At 37.4% G+C, this 27620-nt stretch overlaps 1 protein-coding gene across 1 annotated transcript; it reads left to right on the plus strand.

Annotated features, from left to right (window-relative positions):
- On the plus strand, positions 1 to 27316 carry LOC129259061 (proteoglycan 4-like). The gene is made up of 13 exons (XM_064098321.1): positions 1 to 40; positions 127 to 313; positions 7354 to 7516; positions 8617 to 8731; positions 10048 to 10233; positions 10957 to 11139; positions 11438 to 11601; positions 12542 to 12690; positions 13834 to 14036; positions 17606 to 17875; positions 19213 to 19347; positions 23217 to 23353; positions 24932 to 27316. The coding sequence occupies exons 2-13, from the start codon at positions 146 to 148 to the stop codon at positions 25081 to 25083; spliced, it is 2025 nt and encodes a 674-aa protein (XP_063954391.1). The 5' UTR covers positions 1 to 40; positions 127 to 145; the 3' UTR covers positions 25084 to 27316.
- The last annotated feature ends 304 nt before the right edge of the window (positions 27317 to 27620 follow it).

Below are 27620 nucleotides of genomic sequence, written 5' to 3' on the forward strand. Positions count from 1 at the left end.
TAATTGATTTCGCGGCCGCGGTTTCTACAAATTCAAAACGGTAGGTAATTTTTTACCCTGTTTTAGCTACCTTTAGAGGTGTTTCATCAAATCAGAAGCAAGTTTCTGACAAATTTTCTGTTGCAGAGGTACACGAAGCTTAGAAATGGATGGGGAAAACGTTTTTGGTCAACTAAGACGGATTGCAAGAAACGTTCAAAATGAGAGCGCTCTCGCTGAGGAGCGGATGAAAAGGCCAGTTGCTCTTCGTTCAAGCGGGGACTCCGCCCGCCCAGTTCTGCGACGAATGCAAGCAGATGCCCATAACGTGAAGGTACATTTGTAGTTGTACTATTTTTAGTGTACATTGTCACTAGTGTTACTACTACTAATTGACCTCGCACTAGTAGTAGTAGTAGTAGTAGTGTGAGTGACTGTTACTAGATTTATTTATGTCACTGTCACTGAGCCGGATTGGATTTTGGCTTGAAAAATGAATTGATATTGTCTTATTGATAATCATGATATTTTTATTATTAAAAAAAAATATTAACTGTCTTAAGTCTTTTTAAGAAGACAAGTAAAGGCTAAAGCGGTAAAAAAGTTAGCTGTTACTTGTTGTGATTTGTATTCCCATACAAATAAGGACTCGAAGGCAATTTGTTAAGGTTCCATAATACAAGTTGACTAATCCTTTATTTATTACTTCGGACAGTGCCGCGCCTTACCCCGCATGCAAAGGGGTGTACATACGCGCAGTACAAATAGATACAACTCATCTCATTACATCTCCCTTCTTTTAACAACATCGTGTTTATCCTTAAAAACAATTTGAACAGTTTCCATAACATTTTGGAATGATTTCTTTTGGTTACTTAATTTCTTCTCACTTGCAAAAGCTTTTAGGCATGCACATTTCCTATTCATTTGCAATATCATATGTCATACATTTTCACAAAACTTATCCCTCCCAAAAAAAAACTGTACATATGCTCAATCCTTCAACTATTGAAAATCTCTCTTTTCATCAATGTTAACAAAAAAAAATTCCAGACAATGCCAATGAATCGGCAATTATTTTTCACTATAAAAATGAACAGTTAAAAGTTTGAACTCTTTAAAACACACTTGTTTTGCTTTGTAGTGCATCAATCCACATATAAATTTTAACGTAAATTGTTTGCAAAAAAATTTCCAGTTCTTAGTCATCTGAATCATCGTACATATTAATAATATTTAACAAGCTTTTAGCACTTTTAACTTTGCGTGCCTAAACATATTTACATATAATACACTTAAGGGTCAAAACGTTCAGGTCTGTGCACATGACGACCTGATCTAGTGATATATGTGTTCTGGGATTGTCTGCCATTTTTTCTGACATGTGTGTCTTGAGTTTGTTTGTCACTGAACTTTTGTGAATTGAGTGTATCACTACTTGCATCAGTACTGTCATGATCAGGCTGTGGAATGACCTGTTCTGTTTCATGTTGCGTTTCATGTTTTTCTCCGGTTTCCCGGATATGCCTACGGGTGCGGCGTAGAGTTTGACCACTAGGTGTTCGTACTTCATAAGATTTAGGTTCAGGTCTCTTGTTAAGGATTGTTCCTTTTTCCCATTTTCCGCTCTCCTGATTTTGCACTCGAACCTGTTGTCCCTGATGTAGTGGTGGAAGGGAACGTGTGTTCCTGTCATAGTAGGTCTTCTGCTGATCTTGTCTTGCTTGGAGGCGTTCTTTGATAGCGTCTCTGTTAGGATCGTGGTTTCTGATCCTAGTTGGAAGATCTGATTGTATCTTCCTGCCTAACAGTATTTCTGCTGGTGATGGTAGGTGATGGTCAATGGGAGTGGCTCGCAAGTATTGCAAGGCTTTGTTGATGTCCTGCTTGGCTTGCTTTGCTTTCATCATTGTTGTCTTGATGGTCTTGACCTGTCGTTCAATGTAACCGTTGGACTGGGGGTATCTTGGACTTGAGGTTATGTGAGTGAACCTCCATTCTTCAGCGAAGGTCTTGAACTGTGCGCTACTGTATTGTGGGCCATTGTCACTCAATAACTTTTCAGGTGTGCCTTGTTCTGAAAATATTTCTTTGATCAAACTGATGATATTGGCACTTGTTGTATGCTGGAGTTTCTTCACGATCGGAAACTTGGAGTAGACGTCCGCAACCAACAGATACTCCTTCCCATCCAGGTGAAATAGATCGGTTGCGATGACTTGCCAAGGTCTTGTCGGGATGTCATGAGGATGCAGTGGTTCTGGTGTTTGTGACTTTCCATATTCCTGGCATATTGGACATGACTTCACTCTTTCTTCAATGTGTGAATTTATGCCATGCCAGTAGATGGAATTTTTGGCTAGTAGCTGGCTTTTTATCACTCCTTGATGTGCATCGTGTAGTTTGTCTAGAAACTCTTGTGTTATGGCTTTTGGAATGAACACTCTTGACCCCTTGAGCAACACACCATCTTCAATGGACAATTCATCTCGGTATGCCCAGTACTTTCTCAGTGGTTGTGCTACATCACGTCGATCTCCAGGCCAACCTTGAAGGATGACATCTCTCAATGCGCATAACTCATCATCTTGGGCAGTTGCATTTCGAACTTGCTGAATTTTCTCTTCAGAAAACATGACATGATTGATGCGCACTGGTGTTTCTATAGTCGGACCTGGTAGGGGATTGAGTCTGGACATTGCGTCTGATAACAACATCTCACGTCCAGGCTTGTATTTGATGACTACATCGTAATCTTGAAGGCGTAGAAGCATCCTCTGTAACCTTGGGGGAGCTGCTCCGAGGTTCTTTAGATGAATCATCTCAAGTGGCTTGTGGTCAGAAAGAATCTTGAATGGCTTGCCATACACGAATGTATGGAATTTCTCGCAAGCGAATATCACAGTGAGCATTTCCCTCTCGATGTTGGCGTACCTTCTCTCTGTGTCAGTCAGTGACTTTGATGCAAAGGCTATAGGTCTGCCTTTCTGTGTCAAGGCAGCCCCGAGTCCTCTAGATGAAGCGTCAACTTCGATCACCACATCTTCCTCAGGATTGAAGTACGCTAGGGTAACTTCATCACTGATCAGCTTCTTGATGGACTCGAATGCCTGTTGATGCGATGCTGTCCATGCAAAGATTGCATCCTTCTTCATCAACTCTCTAAGTGGAGCTGTTTGTGTTGCAAGGTTGGGGATAAATGGAGACATGTAGGTTACTATTCCAAGGAACTCTTGTAACTGCTTCGTACTTGCTAGTGCCTTGATGGCACCCGAGGGTCTGGGTGAACACCATCCTTGTCAAAAATCAATCCAAAGAATCGGATCTGGTCCTTCTTGATTCTACACTTCTCTATGTTGAATACTAGACCATGTTCCCTTGCTACTTGCATGAGATGGTGTAGATTCTGGTCGTGCTCTTCTGAGTTTGCTCCAATGACGGCGACGTCATCAGCTAGGCCTATTACCCCCGGACATTTCTCTAGTATCTGGTCCATCTTCTGCTGGAATATATCCTGGGATACAGACAATCCAAACGGAAGTCTTTTGAATTTGTACCTGCCGAATGGACTGTTAAAGGTAGTAAGGGTACTTGATTCATCATCCAGCTTTATTGACCAGTATCCGTGCTTGGCATCGAGCGTTGAAAATACCTGAGCTCCTGCAAACTTGTGTTTTATCTCCTCTAGGTTAGGAATTGTGGTATGCGCTCGCTTGATTGCCTTGTTGAGGTCTTTGGGATCCAGACATACACGCCAACGTCCATTTGGTTTCTGGGCATAAACCAAACTTGATACCCAATCTGTTGGATCGAAAACAGGCTCTATCACACCTAGTTTTTCCATCTCGTCCAATTCTTTTTTTATCTCATCTTTGATATGTATTGGACATCTCCTTGCAGGGTGTATGACAGGCTGTACATCTTTATCAATGACTATGTGATATTCTCCACTGAACTGTCCTATGCCTTCAAATCGATCAGGGTAGAGTTTTCTCAACTGCTCCTTGTCTGTGATAGTGCAGTCTGAGGACTCCTTCACCTCACAGTTCATTTTCACAAGACCCAACTTCAGCGATAATGGCAATCCTCCTAGGGCTGGTCCATCAGCATTCACCACATAGAATCTCGCGTCAATCTTCTTGTTGCCTCGCATGCATGTGATTGTGTGGATTCCGAACAATGGTATAACCTTCTGGCCATATCCTGTAACAATTGTCCTTGACTTCTTGAGCATCCCAGGTAGTGGTCGGCCATCTTTGCCCACTCGGTCTGTGTACATTAGCTTATACAGACGTAAAGGTAGGAGGTTTCCTTGGGCTCCTGTATCCACTTTAACCTTTAGGACTGCTGGTTTCTTTGGCTTAAGCATGATATCGATGTCTGCAAAAGCTTCATCCTTCTCAATGTAATCGATAGTAATTGTCTCAAATCTGCATACTTCCATCTCGTCCTCTGGATAATCATCCTCTTGCATTTCATGGACTTGCTTTGATGAATGGCGACCTTGGTATTTCTTTGGTCCCATCTCATACTTCTCACCCTGTTGCTTCTTCTGATATGATTTTCCCGAGGTGGTTTTCTTTCCATGGGAAGATTTCCTGCAACACTTCTGCCAGTGGTTCTGTCCTCCACATCCGCGACATTGGGTACCATATGCTGGGCACTGCTTACTCGGATGAGATCTACCACAGTTTTGGCATTTCTTCTGCCACTTACTTTCGGTGTGTGTTTTCTTTCGAACTGCGTCCATGTTCATCTTGGGGTTCCCAACAGCCTTCATCATGCTCATGTGGCTTTCTGTTGCTTCATGTGTCCTGGCCGTGTCAAGTGCTGCATCCAGCTTGAGTGTCTCGTCTTTTCCTAAGAGTCTCTCTTGAACCTTGACATGCTTGGTACCAATGATGAGTTGTTCGATGAGACGTTCTTCCATTTCAGCATCTGTAAACTTGCACTTCCTTGCTTGAAGTTTACACCTGGCCACAAAATCATCAACTGTCTCATGTTGATCTTGTCTGAACTTCTGGAGGTTGAATCTACTCACACGGAAGTTTGATTTAGGCTCAAAATGCTTGGAGAAAGCTTCAAAAATCTCATCAGGCGTTTTGAATTCCTTAGCCCAGGACTTATATACTTGTATCCCTTCTTGTCCTAGCCACAGGAGAGTATAATTGCATTTCTCTTCATCTGATTTCTTTGACAATGGACCTTTGAAAATTACTTCACAATATTGTCTAAAATTCTGAAAAGATGACGGAGGATCTTGGGACTTCCAGTCCATACAAGGTGGTATAATACCGGTCATTTCCCCCATTTTGAAATTATTAACTCGTCACTATTTGTGTGTGATAAATTTGCTAAATTTTTTCTTTTGTGCAGATGAAGATTTGTGTACAGATCTGTTTGGTAAAACCTTGTGTTACACCTTAGATCTAAATCTAGAATCCATACATCAAATATAGTCTACATACAAAATAGAGAAACATGTAATAATTCATCATTCATACATAAATAATTTCAGGGAATTGCCTTAAGTCTAACACATCAAGGAATATCAATTTCAATAGAAAGAGTAAGAACATCAAATTCAATAGAAAGTGTCCTCAATGCTCAATATAGGCCTACATTCATAGTCTCAGTTCCTCATTTGAAATAGATAGGCTCTGATTTTGACATGTCCTTTCACATACTCACTGACGCGGTCACTTAGTCTTAGTTTGTCATCTGTGAAATTTATCTTCTGGCAGATCCAGTCTAAGTCAACCACCCAATTTGTCTCTCATTGTCTCAACTGGAATCTAAGATTCATAATCATTGAACATTCTGATACTCAGTTAGGCAGCCCGTGGAAACTTATGGAAAGTCTCTCTTATGATGGAACTGCAGGCCCTCTGTTACATCTCAATTTCACCGGGATCCAGTTCAGCAAGTCTTGGTCTACTTGTCGTTCCCAATAAAGAGCTAGATGTAGACGTTATCACAAAAGGGTCCCGTCCGGTCGTATTGTGACGTCGACGATCCTCATCAACATAATTTATGTCGCGATGCTTGACCAATCAATATCAGTCCGCGTCGATGTCATGGCAACCTGCGCTTGAAAAGTTCATGGGTGTGTGTACCATAACGTATCACCCCAAGCGCCGTAGTGGATTCCTTCGGCACACAACGGGAAGACTTCGGCACGGTGTCTCACTGGGCTTTCGCTCAAACAACCAGGCCGGTTCAGTCAATTCCGTCAATCACACGGCACAATATAAAACGTTTCTCATCTGATCTTTAGGGTAGATATATCGAATCAAATCGATCCAGTCATTTCTATGATAAAAGTTCTGCACCGCTGCCACCATGTTGTGATTTGTATTCCCATACAAATAAGGACTCGAAGGCAATTTGTTAAGGTTCCATAATACAAGTTGACTAATCCTTTATTTATTACTTCGGACAGTGCCGCGCCTTACCCCGCATGCAAAGGGGTGTACATACGCGCAGTACAAATAGATACAACTCATCTCATTACATTACTGTTAGGGTGTCTGGAGAAAAAAATATTTTTTTCTTATTTCAAGAAAATATATTTTATTTGTGAATTTGAAGAGAAATGACCTTCAAAGAATGAAATTGGGTCAATTTTCAGCATTTCTCTGCCATAGACTGTGGACACACACAAATCCAAATTTTTAGCTTCCGAGAGCTGTTATAAATTCATATAATGCCAAAAACTTGTCCATAAAGATTCCAATAGGATTTTTTATGCTCTTTCTGATGGTATAATTTTTATAAAGATTTGGAAACCAGATCACAATGAAAAATTGCGACAAAGTGAAAAAAATTGTGCAAAACAGAAATTTCATTTTCCCATAGAAAACGCATGGGGAAATGGCAATCTCAACACACACACAAATATGGGTTTGAAATTTATCTCTAAATCCTTATTTAAAATAATCCTATAAACTTTTCCTGACTGTCAAAAGAGGCCCCTGAATTTAATCTTTCCATACATGCCTAACACAAGTTAATAATCAATTCAGATCACATTTTTCTAGCAGCCTGAATTTCCCGAAAAATTGTGCCATATTTCCCCCTAAATCAGCCTGTTTTATGCTGACACTTTTCAGTGTGGCTTCAGACACCCTACTTAAGGAAAATCCGTCTGAGTTTAACGTAAGACAGTTACTTCGATTATTTAGAATATTAAACATGAATAAGATTTCGGATTTAGACATAAGACATAACAGTAACACTATCAGTTAGTTCTTAGAATAAAAATTATAATGAAAAAAAAAATAATAGAAGTGAACCTCACAGGACACGCAGGAACATAAAAATCATTATTTCTAACATTTCTCTCTCTGGCTTTGCTCATTATCCCTATACTAGCGTGAAGCTGGAAACATACAATCCCATCTGCCTTCATCATCAGAGTTCAACAAACTTCTTGATTCTTGCAGTCAGCTGTGTGATGCATACAGGTCAAAGGTCAATCTCCTTGAAGGGTATCTTCAGCAGTATGGCTACCAGCCACAGCCAAGTAAAGTCAAAGGTGAATCAAATTTGAAATGAAGAACTTTATGTAATTTTTAAAGAACGAAATGTGATATGGGCAAAACAAATTTGCAATAGAAGTTACAAGTGATTTGCTGATAGTAACTTTGTAAATAGAAATTGTGCATTTGTTACAACAAGTCTTTATGAAATGGAACCATGTTATGACTGTACACCAGTCATGAGAGCAACTCTCTGTAAAAAGTGTTTATTTTGTGTATTGATAAAATGTCTAAGTTACAATGCGGTACATGTAGTATTCATGTAGAAATATATATATTGTAGTGTTGTTTACACAGATGAAATTACCTTCAGATAGGCATTGCTGGATGCAGTCAAGTTTTGTTGAGTATATCAATACATGTACAAAGTTTCAGACTTTGAAAAAATGGGGACTTTATTGTTTCTTTTGCTGAAGAAAATAATTGCAATTTTTGCATACTTAGTTTTTTTCTGATTGAGTCCAAATGCTTCTTGGTCTTAATCACTAGTTTGTCGGAATTTACCTTTGTGGTATTACATGTAGGAACCAGGTGACAGAATGGGGAGACATACTGTGTACATTACATGTAGTTCAATTCAACTCAAATCAATTTTGGTTATTTAGATATAAAACATAATACAATGCTGCAGTCCGAAGACTAATTGTGCAATGTTTACATTGAATATTATTTACATTTGAAGATTGTATATAAAATTAATTAAAAATAAATAATAAATTCAAAATATTCATATTTAAATGAGAAAACAGTTGGTTGATTGAGACATGCACAAGTGAGATTTTATTAGATAATACCAGCCTGGGATTTTTATAATTGTGTATTGGAAAAAAAACTGATTGAAACTTAAGATTATATTTTAAAAAATATCATAAATATAATTCAGATTTGATTTGCATTATGAAGCTATGAAATAGAGATTTGGAATCAAGTCATTGCAACAGAATTAAACGTACATGTAGAACTTATAGAACATTTAAATAAAATAAAACATACATATAAGGCGTATGGCCAAATGGTAATGAAATACAGCTTTCTTATTAGATCATGGCATGAGTGTTGTTCACACTGTTCATGTTTTGTTCATGTTTATTCTCAGGGCTTCCTGTTCTTCATTCCATTGAGAAAGAAGCAGTTGGGACTGGATCACAACATCCAGAAGGAGACCTTTCTGCTACCTCTGCAAATGATGCTGAGGAAATGAAAGAAAATGTGTAAGTTCTGCATGCCTAATGCTATTTAATAAATACATGTACTTTGAATAGGAATTTTTCCAGGAATTCCATGAATTCTTCGTTTGGTTCAGTTGGTTTTGTTCGTCCAAAATGTAAGAGTGTCAACTGTGACGAAAAACATGAAATACAATTATAACAATATAACACAATTCTGATGTCCTATGGCTTGATTCTTGCCATCACATGTATGGTAGGTCAAAAGTACAAAGTGCTGAATGAAAGAAACTGGGAGAAAATGAAAAAAAGAGGAAAAATTATAATGAGAAAAGGGATTGAAAGAAGCAATATAACAAAAATGTGATAGAAATTGGTCATGAAATGAGAAAGTTATTTATATCTGAAAATTCTCAATTTGCTTTACTATGGTGATCCTTAAAATGGCAATGTTGCTTCATAATGGCAGTTTTGTAGTAGAATTTTCAACGTTTTTTTCTTAATGAAGACTATTGATTCTGCTTTTCTTTTTATGGACTCGACACAATGCTATGATGATATGCATGGATCTTGTTAAAGGTCAGGTCCACCACAGAAAAATGTTGATTTAAATAAATATAAAAAATAACGCTGAAAATTTCATCAAAGTCGGATGTAAAATAAGAAAGTTATGACATTTAGAGTTTCGCTTATTTTTCACAAAAAAGTGATATGCATAACTCAGTGACATGCAAATGAGACATTTGATGATGTCCCTCACTCACTATTTCTTTTGTTTTTTATTGTTTAAATTATACAATCTTTCATTTTTACTGATTTGTATAAGGACCAACTTGATTGAACCACATAGTATCAAACAATGCTAATTCCACATGTTCAGGGTGGAATTAATTGTTGTTTCACTCGACAATGAGGAGAAAATTAGAATATTTCATATAATAAAATACAAAAGAAAGAGTGAGTGGATGATGTAATCAGTCTCCTCATTTGCATACTGACCAGGATGTGCATATAACTGTTTTGTGAAATTAAGTAAAACTTTAAAATGTCATAACTTTGTTATTTTACCTCCGATTTTGATGAAATTTTTAGTGTTATGCTTGTTGGATTTTTTCTCTTTTTATTAAAATACATTTTTTGTTGGAGTGGACTTGTCCTTTAAATTTACTTAGGAGTCAAACTGTACAATAAAATAGGATTTTTTTGTTTGTTTAAGGGAGGCAAATCACCCTCTCCATAGCCATCGTGTATTTCTTTCACTCATTCACACACACCTTACAATACATCATTTCCAGTATGTTAACAATGCACAATCGATATGAACAAATTAGGTTTCTTGACTATTTTTTATCCTGGCGCAGACCGACGACTCCATCCAACAAGCCAAACCTGGGATCTTCCTGGAAAGGGGGAACACCTCGACTGGAAGATTTTGGATTGAGCAGAGGCTTCCTGGATCAGGTGTCAAGGAGCAAGCACCAGGATAACAAAGATCCTCAAGAAGTTGCAGAAAAGCTTCCTCAACCTAAACCTGTTGAAAAACTCAAGTAAGCTGTAATCCATTCACTCTGATGACATAGATGTTTTAAATTGTTTGTTTTATTTTGGTAATGTAATATCCCTTTCACACTCGGCAAGTTTCACCTTGGTGCACCTGGGTAACCTTATTACCCAGTTGGAATGTTTTATGCTCCCCCACTTTGACAAAAAATAAGCAAGAATGAACAAAACCATAATTTGTGTAAATGAACAAAATGTGTACATTCCATTCATACACCGATGCCATGATCTTTGACCAGCAATAACTCTCTTTTGGTTGATATGTCACTGGCTTCTTTAGTCAAAGAAGGGCAAAAGCCGCAATATAAAATAAACCACTACCACAAGGTGAAATTGATATGTCATTGGTTTGAATGTTACTGCATGGGTAATTAATTACCCATGCAGAAACATTTTAAACCAACGACATATCTTTTTGCTGATGAACAAGGTACATTGCAGTGTACCTTGTTCATCAGCAAAGGAGGGTAGGGGATGACTTCTGCTTCAAAAATTACCATTAAATTAAATAAAAATTCTGTGTCATTGGCCAATGTAAAATTCACTTTGACTGTTTTCTCTGTGAACAATAAATCATTCTACACACCGAATGTATCATCAGTATAAAAACATACCTTATATATATCTATGGACTTCCAAAATGTTTTATTTTATTTTTTATTTTTTTTAATGAATGACAAAATTTTGTTTTCATTTCAATCAAATTTCAGACATGCTACACCAGCGAAGAACCCACACATAGCTTTGCCAGAGGTTGGTGGCACTCCGAAACTAGAAGACTTTGGTCTGAGCTCCAACTTCCTTGAAAACATCTCCAAGAAGAATCTTCATAATCAGCAGAGACATGCTGCAATGCAAGGAAGCACCCAGCTTAGTTCCACTTACAACAGCAAGTATGTACCATAACCATGTAAAAGAAAAAGCATACGTTACATATTAGGGCGCTTTCAGCTAAAAGGCTTAAGGAGTTTAATCAAGATTTGTGGTCTGAAAAGCTGAGGAGAGAGCTTCATTAATAAACTTATGTAGATGTTTTCCTCCTAGACATTTACTTTATACATGTATGTATGTAATATGGTTGTTTTTAAGTATAGCGCTTTTAAGTATAGACATCGTTTGGACGATGAATCGCTGAATAATAATGTAGCTATCATCTCTACACTTTCATCTTCTTTTTCTTATATTTACCAGACAAATGGAAAGAGCCAGGTCCCCTGTTGGTGCCCCTACCCAGGCCAATGCATGTCCGTTCACTCCTATTGGTGTGACAACCACCCCCTCGGCCCGAGTCACCGTGACCCCTGGGATCTTTGGGGGAAATGAGTTCCCAGAAGAGACTCCCACCAAGTTTATAGGTAGGTTACACATTCAAATGGATTTTATTCCTACATGTACATGCAGTATAAAATACATGATGGAGGGGGGGTATTGGTTCCTACCTGACTACTTATTTACTTATACCACCCCCTAACACCTATTTTTAGGGGGGTCGGGAGATTTTTTGCCAACCCTGGATTAATTCTCGATTTATCCAAAATATATGTTCATATTTCTTGATTTTACTTTTAAAAGAGACAATTTCTTGAAAGTTTATTATATCTGTGTAATATATTCTCTCTGCAGTTTGTCTAGGTATACATGTATGAAGAACAGAACAGGCCATGATAGTAACATAAAGTTCACGGATATAAATACAGCAGTTACAAGTTTCAAGCACAGTTTGAAGCAAAAATTTCAAAATCTTATTGATGTATGAGTCAGGGTACCCTGGTTAGTATCCCCCCCAAAAAAATTGTGCATTTCCTATCTTTGTAAATAGCTTCATTCTTATATTCTACAGAGATAAAGCAAGCTATTTATACTATTTTTTCTCAAAGGTAAAAGATAGTAGTTGCAGCAAACAATTATTTCATGAGAAAGTCTTTAAGATCAAGGTTAATTGTCACCATATTATCATATATCTAGATCTGGTACACTAATGTAAACTTACCTTTGTGAAATCATGAAATCTTAGCTCAACCCTGATAATTCTGACAATCACTAACACAGAAATGCATATGTGGGACAGTGTATTAATATTGCTTGGAGAAATACCTGACATTTGATGGAACTCCATGCTTTTTTTACTCATTTCTCAGCAATTACGCGTTTTCTGCCAGAGCCACTTGGCACATATTTTTTATTCATACATAAAACACTTGGGTGGTAATTTTATTAGATTCTGTTCCAACTCATTTTGAGATTGTTACCACAACTGGTATTTATTTTTAATGAACCCCTTTCTTGTTTAATCAGACATGGCTTGTGATCTTCCTCGTGGTCATGCTGGACAATCCAATGAGTCCAGCGGATACCAGGGAGCCAAGAAGTCTCTGCAATATAAAACAGCAAACAAGAATGGTGCTGCATCTGTATTGGACGCCATTCCAAGCAATCTAACAGAGGTAAGAGCACAGAACATGAAGATTGTTTGTTTGACAGAAGATGTTCCTTCTGGGGCCCGTAACACAAAGCTAAGCAATCATCGTAGAACATATTTTTATGATTTGTTAATTGACTACAATGTATAATAAATCGTAAAAGTCAAGCCTGCGTGTAATCTCTTAAGCTTTGTGTTATAGAACCCTGATCAGATGCAAGTCCGGTGTCTGGGTAATATTTATTAATGACTATGGCTTTGTAAGCCTGTCTGGGTAATATTTATTAATGACTATGGCTTTGTAAGCCTCCCCCCCTCCTGTAAACAATAGGTCTGAATCATGAAAAAAAATTGCTGTGAAATGTCATTGTTCCTTACAAGTCTCGCACATCTTGCCCCCGTGTCTGACAAGACAAAAAATAATTGGGGGCTAATAGGCTGGTTAAAAGTAGGTTTGCAAGGACCAAGGAAAAATATGTATCAAGACCACAAATCAGAATATGTGTGTCTTCATTCATTGATGTATAGCAGAAGATAAATGTCATCCAATGCATGTATTACACATAAATTAGCACAATCAATTAAAACAGTAAATTTAAAACAACTGAGTTTGCAGTTTTGTAGATTATCTTATGGGGAACATGCATGCAAATTTTTGGTGCAAACTTGTGGTTGACTGACTTGATTTTAGCTCCCCACATTCGATATCATCTATCAAAGTAATGTAGCAATAATTATGACTATTTTTGGGGTGTGTGAGAGTGAATAGAGACTTCGCATTTACTACAGGGAAACTCTCTTCAACGCATCAATTCCTTTGAAAATGCAATTAAAATCACAATGGAGAGCTGAGAGGCTTTTGTCAAAAGTTGGTGGACTGGGACAGCAGTTCATCCGATGAGTTGCACCGGACGAACAATTGCAAATATGTCATTGTCCAGAGTCAAGAGATTCCAATGCTGTCCCAGTCCACCAACTTTTGACAAAAGCCTCTCAGCTCTCCATTGTGATTTTAATTGCATTTTCAAAGGAATTGGTGCGTTAATGCGTTGTATAGAGTTTCCCCCATAGTGAATGCAAAAAGTCAGGATTGTCATGTCAGATCTCTTATACGGTGTATATTAAAGCATTTCACATTCAATTACAATTCGAAACTTTGAATTTGCAGAATGATGACCAGTTTGGGACTCCTCAACCTCCAGAGATGACGGCTAGATGGGACTTTACCTCTATCCAAGCACCAATCCCAAGCCAGCCAGAGTTCACCATGGCTTCAGACAAGCCACCAAACAAACCTGATATGTTTGCTAATCTGGGCCATCAAACCGATACACCTCCCACCCCAGAAATGACGGCCAAGTGGAATATTAGGTCAGTTGGTCCTTTGTGTGATTTTTACTTGTATTTCTTTTCCGTGGCTACAGATTTCATGCCTTTTTGACAGGACACATCTCTATATTACTCTGTAAATGTAAAAATAAATTTAAAAAGAGTGCTACAAATCTCCAAGCCCAATGAAGGGGCATCAAAGCCAGTAAAAAGGGCATCTAACAGTCTGAACTGTAATGGCCTTAGATTAATTTATGCCCTGACTTATGGGATAGAGTGGGATTCAATAATAAAAACTGATGTATAAGACCAACCTCACCTACTATGATGAGCTTGAAATTTACATGTGTTGGAGTTGAATATGCATAATCTTCAACTCCAGGGCATTTGTTTTTGCCTGCCTCATGAACGGGAGGTTGTAGGTTTATATTTTATTTTTTGCTGAGTTATTATACCAAAGACTTTGTAAATGGGAAATTCTGCCATTTAGTGAGGTGATCAGCATAAGATTTGAGAGGGACAAAAATAACACATTATTTTTTTTGTAATTCATGTTTTATTGATCCTTTTCATCAAAATATACATAACAAAACATTCATGATATAATGGATCATATATAAAAGTTCAGATGACGTTGGCATATAAGATAACATGTCTAACATACAAAATAGTATATAATAAAAAATCATATATGTTTGTTTACAACACAAACAAAAAATCAGGCACTTGGCCTATAAAAAAAAAAAAAAAAACATAACAGAAACAGCCTTCTGCTTTATCGCCTCTTTAAAGTATTCAGAATGATAGCCCACTTGCCATCATGTTTTTCTAATTTGCATTTCCTTTGTGCTATGGTATGTTCAATAGTTTCAAATGATAAAATAAAGTTACAAAAATGGGGGAGAGTAGGTTTTGTTTCGTCACATCGACATCTAAAAATATATTGTTTACCTGACAGGAGCAGAAAGTTCAATATAAATATATTTCTGGGAATTTGGGGCTTACAGATACCAAAAAGAACATATCTTTCTGAGAGGAAATCAGGAAGATCTAGTGAAGCAAAAAGTGTACCAACATTATTCCAAAATTGGTTAACGACATGGCAAGAATAAAAAAGATGCACTAGAGTTTCTGGTGATACTTTACAAAATGTACAAAGTGTATCAGTTACCTTGTTAATACGGAATAACCAAACCTTGGTAGGAATCAAATTATTAATAATCTTGAAATGTAAAGCTCGAAGTCTCGTATCTATAGTAGTACTTAGAGGTAGTTTTAAGAGTTCTCTTACTATTTCTTGTTGAAACCCATATTCAAAGTGTCTTTTAAACGTGTAAATATATTTGAAATTGATGGGTTATTTTCATTCATAAAAAATGTGTAAAAAATATACTTTGGTACACCCGTTACTTCTCTAGTGATGCCATCAATAGTTAAAGTTGGAATCAATAAAATGTTGTCGACAATGGGATGAAAGTTTTGAGATAGAAAAAATACTTTCCATTGTGATGGCATAAACTTGTAACAGTCAAGAAGCAAAAAGTATTCAACAAATGTTAAGCCTTTATTTTTGGCATCTTTCCATCTTAATGGTCTGCCATACTCATCCAACATATGTGACACTTTAACAAAACCTTTGTTTTTTATCTCTGGCTTATAAAAAGATTTTCCATTTTGTAATATGCATCTATTATTCCATAGCATTTGGTTACATATTTTTATGTTTTTTTGAAATACTGTGCTCCAACTAACCATGACATCTTTATACCATTCAGGAATTGTCAGGTTTAAAATATTAAGATCATAATTACAATGGAATATAAAGTCACCACCTACATTTTGAAGCAGTGTCAACAGGATAATCTTCCATCCCTTTAAATTGGATGTAAAAACTCTTTGTATCCACTTAACTTTGTGCACTTGTAGAAGAGATTTTAAGCATATCATTTTGAGCCCCCCATCTTCATACTGCTTAACAAGTATCTCCCTTTTGATCCTGTCAGGGCCGTTCCAAATGAACCCAAAAACTAACTTATTAACTTCTTTTATATAATAATCTGGGATTTTTGACAAACTTGCAAGGTAAAGTAATTGCGATAAGGCAAAGGTTTTGACAATTTGTATTTTGCCTATTAAAGATAAATGACGAGATTTCCATAAATTCAACTGTACTCTAATTTTATCAAGTGTTCTTTGCAATTGTAAAGAAAAAACATTGAGTGAATAAGCTATATCTACCCCAAGAATTGTCAAAGACTTCTCAAACTGGATATTCTCTAGTGAATGTTGATTATCTTTACAGGCTCCTATCCACATTGCCTTTGTTTTGAAAATATTGATAGAGAGTGATGATTCCTTTCGGAAATTCTGAAGTGTATTCAAAAGGTGTCTAAATGAAATATTGTCTGAAAGGAAAACCGTTATGTCGTCCGCATACAGCGACAATTTCAATTCTAAATTGTCCGATATTTTTAAACCATGTATTGTCTTGTTTTCACAAATATTTATGGCAAATGTCTCTATAGCTAAAACAAATAAATAAGGACTCAATGGGTCTCCCTGCCTAACACCTCTTTCAGCGGGAAAATAACCCGATGACAGACCCCGATTCATTACCGCGCTTTCTAAATTGGTATATAAAACTTTAATAAAGTTACAAAATCCTTCTCCAAAATTGAATGATCGGAGGACGTTCAACAAAAAAGAATGGTCTAGTGAATGGAATGCCTTTTGGAAATCCAAACTTAATGATATTCTGGGAATATTTTTCAAGTCGGAAAAGAAAAGAGCATCTTTAACTGTCCTGACAGCTTCTCCAATAAATCTGTCCTTTATAAATGCTACCTGATCGGGGTGAATCAAATCAGGCAGAACTTTCTTTAATCTTTCTGCAAGAGCTTTAGAACCAATTTTCAAATCAACATTCACTAGAGTGATGGGTCGGTAATTTTCGATTAACATTTTGTCTTTCCCTTTCTTTGATATGAGTGTAATTAAACCTTTTCTTTGTGAACTAGAAAGTTGACCTTGTTGAAAACTGTAGTTAAGATTATCTACCAAAAGCTGTCCAATTTTACCCCAGAACTTGCGATAGAACTCAACCGTTAAACCGTCGTTTCCCGGTGACTTGTTTTTTGACATAAGTAATAAGGATGGTGTACATTCCTCTAACGTTAACGGCAAGTCACATTTACTCTTGGAGTCTGAGGGTAACTTTGGAATATTTTCTTGTCCTAAGAATAAGGAGTTTTGCCTCGAGTCGACAATAGGCTTTTGATATAATTGTGTATAGAATGATTTTATTTCTCAATTAATATTTTTCATATCTGTAAGTATACAATCGCCTTGCTTAAGTTTAAAAATTGATGATTCATTTTTGTGGCCTTTTTCTAAATTAAGAAAAAATTTAGTATTTTTTTCCCCAAATTCCATCCAATTTGCTTTAGACCTTAATATGATGCTTTGTGTTATATAATCTAAATAAGACTCATATTATGCAGGTCCTGCTAAAGCCAGCTAATTATTCGAGTGGCTACCCTGGGTAAATAATAGATATCATTATTGTTATTTCAGCCTTTCTGTGTTTTTTACTCTGATCTTCTTACAATCAGGACCACCTCCAAAGCCTTTGGTGACCTCGCACCCTCTGAACCCTCTTTCATCATGGAGGAACCAGTCCGCCTTACCTCGCATGAACCCAAACAGACGCCAGAGGAACCCCAGCGTCTCTATACCGAGAAGCCTCAGCCTTCCCTGGATGACATGCCGGAGACGCCTCCTGGACTCTCTGGAAAGCTTGGCGACTCCAAGTCGTATGATCTTTCAAGGTTCATGGCTGATGAGATGCCAAAGACACCTGAGCTTACTATGTCTTACACCAGGTATAGATGAGTTCTCCTTTAACCAGTTCACTATTGAATTATATATGTCTTGTAGGCTTTGTATATGGTCCATCTGGGTCTAGTAGGCAATTGGTTTCCACAAAGAAGGAACTGTGAATCTCGTCTGTTTGATTTACAGACAAGTTTCCTTTAATGTCAGTCCAAGCATCTTTCCGACCAATTATGATATTTCTGTATTCATATTTGTCATGGTGGTGTTAAAGGAGAATGAAACCCTTGGAGCAAGTTAGCTTTTGTGAAAGCAGAAAAATCAAAGCATAAGATCAACAAAAGTTTGAGTAAAATAGGACTAGCAATAGAAGAGTTATGAGCATTTGAATGTCGAGATCACTAATGCTATGGAGATCCTCCCGTTGGCAATGCGACCAAGATCTATGATGTCACAGATGAACAACCCTCCCCTTTTGGACACTGAAAATATACCCCAAAACATCTCTTTTTGCTCATTCTAATCATATGAAAAACGATTCATCAATTATATAATGTTGTGAAACCTCTGTACTTGTCCTCTCATAAAGAGAACACCTCACCTTGTGATAGACTCTATAAAAGTGAGAATATAAGGGAAATAAGTACTAAAGTAATGAGGGAGTTGTACGTGTGTGACATCACAGATCTTGGTCGCATTGCCAATGGGAGGAACTACATGGCATTAGTGATCTCAATATTCAAATGCTCATAACTTTCTTATTATTCATTCAATCTTCCTCAAACTTTCAACAATATGTTTCTTTGATTTTTCTCTTTGATATGGCCTCAGCTGGTTTCAAGGGTTTCATTCTCCTTTAATTTTTTTTTACCTAATTAATAAAGCATGAATGCTTGTAAACAAGCAACAAGAGGACTGACTTAAATTGAGGGACCTGGTAGTGATGATAAATGCCTTATCAAAATGCTCCAAAACCACTGCTCTACCGACTGTGCTATCACGACTCCATTTTTTGTTACGACATAGAAAATGGAAGACACCTTTAATGCTATTAAGAATTAAAATTCCTCATGACTTTCATTAATGCCGTAGTTAGTGTAGAAGAAATAGAGAATTTAATTGAATTGTTTCTCCCAAAATGAAATTACTATAACTACATGTATGTACTAATTCACTTGTGTTATTTATTGTATGTTTTACACATCTACTGTATAATTATGCTGAACATGTCTTGGTGGTTTAATTCTATGAAATATTTGCATGAAGAGTTAAAATTAAACTGTTACAGATTTGTTAAATTTAAAGGTGAATTTCAAGACTTCAATATTTTGCATGTAGTGTAATAATTCAAAAGTTTATTTCTATTGCTATCTTTGATATTTCACAGATATGTTGATCCACGGATGCAACCTGCTAATGTGTCAAAGTCAGTTGTAGACACCATTCCTGAGAGGCCTTCAGGTCACTACCATGCAGTGAAAGTGGAAGAACCTACTCACAGCCAATACCCTGAACTTGAGGAGTATGTATACATTGAAAATAAAACAAATAATACACAGGGTCTTTGCAACTTTGCCCCTGAAGTGCTCTAAAGAGCCATGGAAAGTTAAAAGAGAGCCTCTTGAAATCCCCATTCACGGCCATGTTATATCTTATTCGATGTTACAGATTTAGGCAGTTGGTTTTAAAGATAAAAATTTAAAAAATAATATTTTGTGCCTGTATTGAAATCATGTTGTGGATAACGGGAGAACAAAAAAAAGGTGAAATAGTGGTATCAAACCATTAAATTGGGAAAACATGAAAGAAATTAATAATAAAAGGTAGAAAGATGGGATGAAATAATCTAATGTGGCAATTGAATTTGAATTGAGCCTGACTGACATGCTTGGGGACTTAGATAAGCAATTTAACACTAAATAGAATGGGCAATTTTTGAGCTTAAGAAGATGGGGGGGGGGAAGCTGATTCAGCCCCCCCCCCCTCCCCTTATGATCTCTGCCGTCAAGTGCGCGATCGCGACAAAAATTGGCACGCTTGTTACCCATGGCATAATCTACAAAACTGTAAGATCAATTTCTGTGAAAAATCTCATTGCTATTAAATAAATAATGCTAATTTATGCGTAAAATCAAAAGTTCGCTCTAATTAACTAAATAATGTCCCTGAAATGCTAATTTTTTGTTCACAGACTCTTTATAGGAATCTGATCATACGTACTTAAAAAAAAATCAACATCACATTAATTTTTTATGTATTTTATTTTTTTTACAGCTTTTTTGTTTTGTATTGTTTTTATTAATGGAAATTGTTGGGGACATTGTTTTGACCATGAACAAGATGAAATTAATTTATTTCAATCAGTAAAAGGAAAAATAACAAGACATTTATGAATTCACATTTTTGAGCAACTTTGGGGTCTTCACGCACTTACGAAATGTTGCATACATTGGGAACCCCGCACCTGGGGGTCGCAAAAGTTGCGCGAGATTTGAAATAGTGCTGCAAGTCAGGCGCCATGTTCGGGTTCGGTTCGGCAAGGTTAGGCAGAAATTTGCCGAACATTGGTTCGGTTCGGGGTTCGGTAATGATAGACTGATAAAGCTATAGTTCATTCAGGTACATACGTAGCGTACCGGTAGACAATTTGTACTTGATTGACTGCATGTGCTCGCGTGTACCTCTGTCACATCAAACCATTTTATCTCTATCTTGTTGACATGAAACTATGAAAGTTATAGCGCTCAACGAATCAACTGTTATCTCGAATTTGATTATCTGATGACAGATTTATTGGGTAACTCACAGTTCTAAAATGGCGACTCTTCCTAGTCGTCCATACCTGGACCACACTTTGGATACTTGCCAAATTAACTACGCTCGCACTCGTACCAGCTAGGCCAGCGCATGCAGTCCCCTTGTAGCGGGACTCTGAGCTCATGAATATTTATATACAGTCCGGCCAAACGTGATTGGCAATTGCATCACATACGAGGCGGCCAGCGCCAGTGCACTGAACTGTAGGCACAGTAGGGCCAGGGGCGTGTCAAAGAAAGCGTGCTTATGTAATGCGCCTTTCGCTAATTGGCTCGATGGGTGAACTAAACCACCAATCGCATGTCGCTGATTGTCGCATCGGTACATACATCCATGTGCTTTGTCTGCTCGCGAAACTCAGCTCACTGATTGAAGAGCAATTCCCGAGATTTCTATGATTTCATTGGTCAGATTTCATTCGACCATGAACATACAGACCAAGTGGGATGCAAAGTTTTACGACTGTAATGGGACAGGGGGAGTAGAGTGATCATCGCATTGTTTATGGTTAATTTGAGAAGTTGATAAGAAAGGGAAAAAAAAGTAAAGATTGGGGGTCATTTTCCCCCAAGAGATGAATGTTTCCGCATGGCTTTATCTTCATTCAACTTGTCAACGAGGGGAAGGGGATCTTGAGTGTTTGATTTTTATTTTCATCTGATTGTTAATAATAAAAAATATAACTTCACCTCATCTCATTTCTATATTATTTGTTTTGCGTCTCTCCTTTCCATCTCTAACAGTCACTCACTTTATTTCCCACTTTCACTGGATCTCTCGTTTTCAAAACTCTTTACTTCTCTCTAAAATCATGAAAACTAGACAGTAGCGAGCCGACACCTCAATAATAATGTCAATCACCTCAATCAGATCTTTATTCTCCGCCGCAACAATACACGAGTTACGATCTTAATCACATCGTATCGTAATTCGTAATATTAATGGTACTTCATCTTTCACTTTCAGTTTATTGAGCTCGTTCATTCAAAATACTTTGAAGATTTTCAAACAAGAATCTTGTTCGCCACCTAAAAACAACAATATTTTAGATAATTAGATTTAACCAATGAACACTCATACAGTTTTGGTTTTCTTTACCATGCTTCGGCGATTCGGCCACAGAGCGAGAGATGATGAAAGCCAGTAAAATGATTATAGCGCAAGCTCGCGCAACATCATTCATCGGATCTCCTTTCTTAATCAGGGCCGTAAAAACCACAATGTCAACATGAAAATGAAAACAAAATCTAGTAACCGCAAAATAAGCGCATACTTCCAACATACAATTGCAAAGAAGATTAAATAGAGAATGCGCAAATATAATGATTAGAAAGGGTGTAAACTTATACATTTATTAGCTGAAAGCCGTTTTTTTTTTTTTTTTGCCGAACTTCCGAACCAAGTCTTAGTGTTCGGTTCGGAAGTGCCATGTTCGGCGAACTACCGTTCGGTTCGGCGGTTCGGCTACAGCACTAATTTGAAAGTAAAAAGTCAGCGAGCGACGCATTAAACAAATTTTGTGTGGCGCATTTATCACAAAAATTGTTGGGGGGGGGGCTCCTATTTCTACTACCCCTAGTGGGGGCTGACTCACCCTCCTCTTATGATCTCGGCCGTCGATTGCGACAAAAATTTGCACGTGCTTTCTAATAGGGGTAATGCTATTGGTATTGATTGTTATACTCCCCTATATGTGTACTTCTCGTAGAAGTACGAGAACTATGGTAGCTGCTGCAGCAGCAATAGTAGTGTAGGAGTAGTAGTAGTGGTGGTGGTGGTGGTGGTGGTGGTGGTGCTACTAGTAGTAGTAGTGGTGGTGGTGGTGGTGGTGGTGCTACTAGTAGTAGTAGTGGTGGTGGTGGTGGTGGTGGTGCTACTAGTAGTAGTAGTGGTGGTGGTGCTACTAGTAGTAGTAGTGGTGGTGGTGGTGGTGGTGGTGCTACTAGTAGTAGTAGTGGTGGTGGTGGTGGTGGTGGTGCTACTAGTAGTAGTAGTGGTGGTGGTGGTGGTGGTGGTGCTACTAGTAGTAGTAGTGGTGGTGGTGCTACTAGTAGTAGTAGTGGTGGTGGTGGTGGTGGTGGTGCTACTAGTAGTAGTAGTGGTGGTGGTGGTGGTGGTGGTGCTACTAGTAGTAGTAGTGGTGGTGGTGGTGGTGCTACTAGTAGTAGTAGTGGTGGTGGTGCTACTAGTAGTAGTAGTGGTGGTGGTGGTGCTACTAGTAGTAGTAGTGGTGGTGGTGCTACTAGTAGTAGTACATGTAGTATTTGTAACAGTAACTGTAGTTACATAATATAGAGAAATAGATTTATGTACCAAATGTTGGTATTTGCTGTCATATATGCATTTGTCATACATGTAGAAGTAGGAGCAGAACTTTGGTAGTAGTAGTAGTAGTAGTATTAATAACAGTAGTTGTAGAGTTGCATGTGCAGAGTAATAGATTTATTTACCAAATGTATATTTCCATAAGGAAAATTGATATATCTATACCACAAGTGCTCATTGATATTTTATTTTTGTTTTTCCTTTTATTTTCATACATGTTCTTCTTCATAAACTCTTTCTGTCATTTAGCATCGCCTTTGTTGCCATGGTAATGGATGATGAGTTCTCCAAGCAGTCATCCCATATGAAGAGAATCCTTCCTTTAACCCTCGTTAATGAGACCATCTCCTGCATCAATACCATCCTCAACATCAAACATAAACGTGGTATGTTCTATTTAATTCCAGAACTTTCTTCATGATGATTGCTATGAACTTAATCAGCAACCATGTGTGGTTATGGCTTCAATGGCAATTAGGCAATTTCAAACTTCTTCTTTGCCCACTGTCTAATGCATTGTATCATTCCTTTATATGTGTATGCAGAAAACCGATCCTTCTCAATTCCTCCCCCAACTCCTGTATGTCTCATTTAAATTCCTAGTTTTCTTCATTATGAAAAACTTCTTTAAAAATATTACCGAAACTGAAATTTTTCAAGCCCACAAAACTGGATTATGATTATCAGTAAAAAATATTCCAATGTAAACTATTCTCAGTGTTTAGCACGCATTATTTCCAGTGTTTAAATAATTGACACATTTTGTCAAAGGCTACCGTCACAAACCCAAAAATTTGCCTGCTCAGTGACCGGGCGGCGAGTTTTTAGCCAATTTCGCCCGGCCACCACAGGTTTTTGGGGCATCGCTCCGTTGCCGCTCAAGATTTAGCGCCGACTTAAAATTCTGGCAGCGCCTGCTCTTTTGCACTCCCTGACCTAAATACACTTGGTACCCAGGTGATTGCCATCCGGGCGCCGACAAAATCAAGCGCTCGCCAGTCGAACGATTTAGGTAAAAAAATTAAACCTGTTGGATCAAAGGCTGTCGAGGGTCCTCCGGCTGGCCGCTCAGAGATCGGTCGATGATCTTGCGATGAATTCAAGATCAGCTGGGCGATTACTGAGAAATAGGCCGGTGGATGACCATCCGGGAATCGGTGGGTCATCAGCCGATCACTGCTCGGATGCCAAGCAGAAAAGTTCTCCCGATTTGACCCAGATTTAGCCTTGAGTAATGGGTAATTGACAGGGCACTGCTTGGCCACTGATAAGTCTTTACAGCCCGCTCAACTTCTACAAAATTGTTGAGCGATGCCTAAATTCTAGCGGCGCCCGAGCAGGCTATTAATCGGTCGTTCGCTGCTCTGAGTTGTGACTGAAGCCTAAGTTTTTTATTATTATTATTTGTAATTACTTTATGTGTTTTATGTTTGTAAACAGAGAATATAAAATTTGCCTTTTAGAACACAGAAAAACAAATAATTTGCATATTAGAGAATGAAAACCGGGGCCTTGGCTCTTACTTCTCCTTTCCAAAGATTACCTTTGATTATGATATATTCCTACCTACACTTTATACTTGTCTTTTACTATATAGTAGCAAACTGTAATTTGTCACTTATGCATTATTATAGCCATATGTATTTTTCCCATTCTTTTCCCATTCTTTTAATAAAATAAATCAAATCAAATCAAATCAATATGCATGATCGAGATGCTAGAGAAAGAGCCCTTTGGTATCTGTGTGCAAGATTCTGTCATTTGATGCTGGCGACCTGCGGGCAACCTGCGTATAGCAAAAATTGTTTAATTATTTTTGCTACAAATGCGCAGGTTGCAGGTGGGTAATACCCATAAGTCACACACAACGCTTGGAATGATGTGACAGTGTCTTTACTTTGTGATGGGAAAGAAAAATAAAATATAATGCTGTTAAAATTTTCTAATACATTTTTGTCATCCAGGTGATGGTGTTTACTTGACCGATGAGGATGTCCAGATGCTGAGCCTGGGGCCAAAGTCTAAGGCCATGCTACTCTTCCTCATCACCATCAAGAGACTTCTGAGTGAGAAGCCGCCAGGCACATCAGAAGTAGTATATTATCCAGTCTTCTAAAGCAAGTCTAAGGCGTTGCTTCTCTTCTACATTTAAACCATAGAGAGACTTCTTAGCAAGAAACAGCCAGTTACATCAGAAGTAGTATATTATCCAATCTTCTAAAGCAAAGCTAATGTCTTAGCAAGAAACAGCCTGGCACATCAGGCCCCCATCTTACAAAGAGTTGATCCGATCAATCACAGCTATGGACGGCCAGCAAAGTCAACATCTAACATGCAAATTTGTTCAAAATATTTCCTAGATATGATGTATATTCATACATTCATTGTTCTCTTGAGTGTGATTCTCTTTGTTTTACTTAAAGAAATTGTGCAAATTTCCTGTAGAAAGAATTATGGTATGGATGGATTTCCATACAGATAGGATTGACTGGATTAGATGTAACTCTTTGTAAGAGGGGGCCCAGAAGTAGCATATTATTCAGTCTCATATTGCAAGTTGAAGGCCACAATGTTGGTATTCGTCATAGTAAATTGCCACTTGGTCTACACCCACTTGGTCTATTCTTTGTTTCATCTCACCCCACATGGTGACTAGGTCTAATCTTACCTTCTCTACATTAGTCTACCAAGTTTCTACTACCAGTTTTTCCAACATAAAACCCATTTGGTCTAATTGCCATTTCCAGTTAGGCTGTTCTCAATTTGTTTAATATCCACTGGATCTCACATTTCATTTGCTACATGAATGTATACATGTATGTAGTACATGTATGTAGTACATGTTATGATGTTGAATATTTATGAACCAAATTTTAATATGACAAAGTACCTAATAATAATTGAACAAAATGGAAATTAGACCATCCAGGCATTAGATTAGACCAACTGGTAGTTTGATAAAGTGATGGTTTGACCAAATGGTAACTAGACCGAATTAATAGTAGACAGAATGTGTTTAACCATGATTGTGTTAGATGATCTGATAATTAGAGTTTAGACCATCTGCTATTAGACCAAGTAGATACAAATCATTTTCATTACTTTCAAGACTTTTTGGTATGAAGCAGCCAGGCAAAGAAGAGAAAGGGATGGTCAGCAATTAGGAAAATAAAAGAATGTATGAGGAGAATTCTATGTTCATACATTAACTCTTCATTGGAAATGTTCATTATATGTACAGGGGAGTGTCCCGTGATGCATCAGTGATTTTCTTACAGATGCAATGATTTCAGTAGCTTATAACAATAATCATTTGAAATTGTTGACTATTATTTTGCTTCATGAAACAACCCCTTGATTTGTTTTATCCTGGAGTTTAATCAGGGAACTGGAAAACAAAAATATTCTGAAATGAACCTGAAAAGAAAATGGGTAAATCCAACAATTTTCCCATAATTAGTTACCCAGTACCACTATAAAAGTACAAAAAAATTATAACTTTCAAATTTTAATTTTTTAAGTTAACACAATGACTTTTCTCTTGTCATATGTATTCTGAAAGTGTATATTTTTTCTAAGTAACTTGCAGGCGCCACAAGCTGAAGATGTGCTGTAATCTCACTTTAATCCCCCACCCTCTATAAATTTGGTTCTTGAATTGACCCCCCCCCCCTCCATCCAATTAGAATGAACAGGATGTTCTTAATGTGCTAAATTTCAGAACAATGGGATGATCCCTGTATGCAAATTACCCTGAGATGTAATCCACTTTTTATCACCCATTAGTACGAAGGTCTGAATGCAGAGTGCAGAGTGAATACCGCCATCTTATCTCAAAGTTATTTTTTTAAGGGACTGAGCATGATTCCTTCAAGTTACTACGTTACTACAGGTTAAGTCAGAGTGTAATATTTTTCAGAACAATTTTAAACCATCAGCGTTTTATTCTAACTTAATAACAAATTAAGTTATTGATAAAAGACATCTACATGTATTTTTACAAGTTTTAGTATTTTACTTGGTGCAACCCGTATTATACCAGTATATCTTTCACACATGAATGAGTAAAGACACATTGAAGAAAGGAGAACTAAAGTCATTTGATTGGCAGTAGGTGGTATGATTTCACTAGAAATTGTATCCAACAAATGTTGGAAGGAATGCGTTTTTCTACTCCTGTTGTTTTCTGCTTCTGTTGTTCTACTGCTGTTTTCTAGAGATATCAATTATCATAATTTATAATTCAAACATAGGAATAAATAATTATGGTTGTAATTTCATACATTACATCTAAACATTGACCAACGATATCTACATACAGAATGAAATATGTATGATCAGCCACATTTTTTTAAATATAAAATGATGCATATCCTAATTGAATGATTGATTAAAATCTGTCACATGACCTGGAGAGTGTTTCATGAAAGTACTTGTGGGACGTTTTATCCGATTAGTCCTTTTTTGTCTTGACAGTTACCATAGTAACATTGCTTCTCAGCCAATCAAAGTCAAGGAAAGTTATCAGATCTGACAACTTGTTGGACTAAAATGTTGATGAAAGGCTCCCTGTTTATTTCAGCTCATGGGCATAGTTGCTCATGACTGGCAGTAATGTCTAGAGTGATGTCTAGTTCTCTTGACCGGTAATAT

This window comes from Lytechinus pictus, chromosome 4, assembly GCF_037042905.1.
Source record: "Lytechinus pictus isolate F3 Inbred chromosome 4, Lp3.0, whole genome shotgun sequence".
Taxonomy (NCBI): Eukaryota; Metazoa; Echinodermata; class Echinoidea; order Temnopleuroida; family Toxopneustidae; genus Lytechinus; species Lytechinus pictus.

Coding starts and splice junctions, on each gene's coding strand:
- LOC129259061 (XM_064098321.1), top strand. CDS start 146: ATGGATGGGGAAAACGTTTTTGGTCAACTAAGACGGATTGCAAGAAAC. Junction 10,234..10,956: donor AAACCTGTTGAAAAACTCAA/GTAAGCTGTAAT, acceptor ATCAAATTTCAG/ACATGCTACACCAGCGAAGA. Junction 14,037..17,605: donor ACGGCCAAGTGGAATATTAG/GTCAGTTGGTCC, acceptor TCTTACAATCAG/GACCACCTCCAAAGCCTTTG.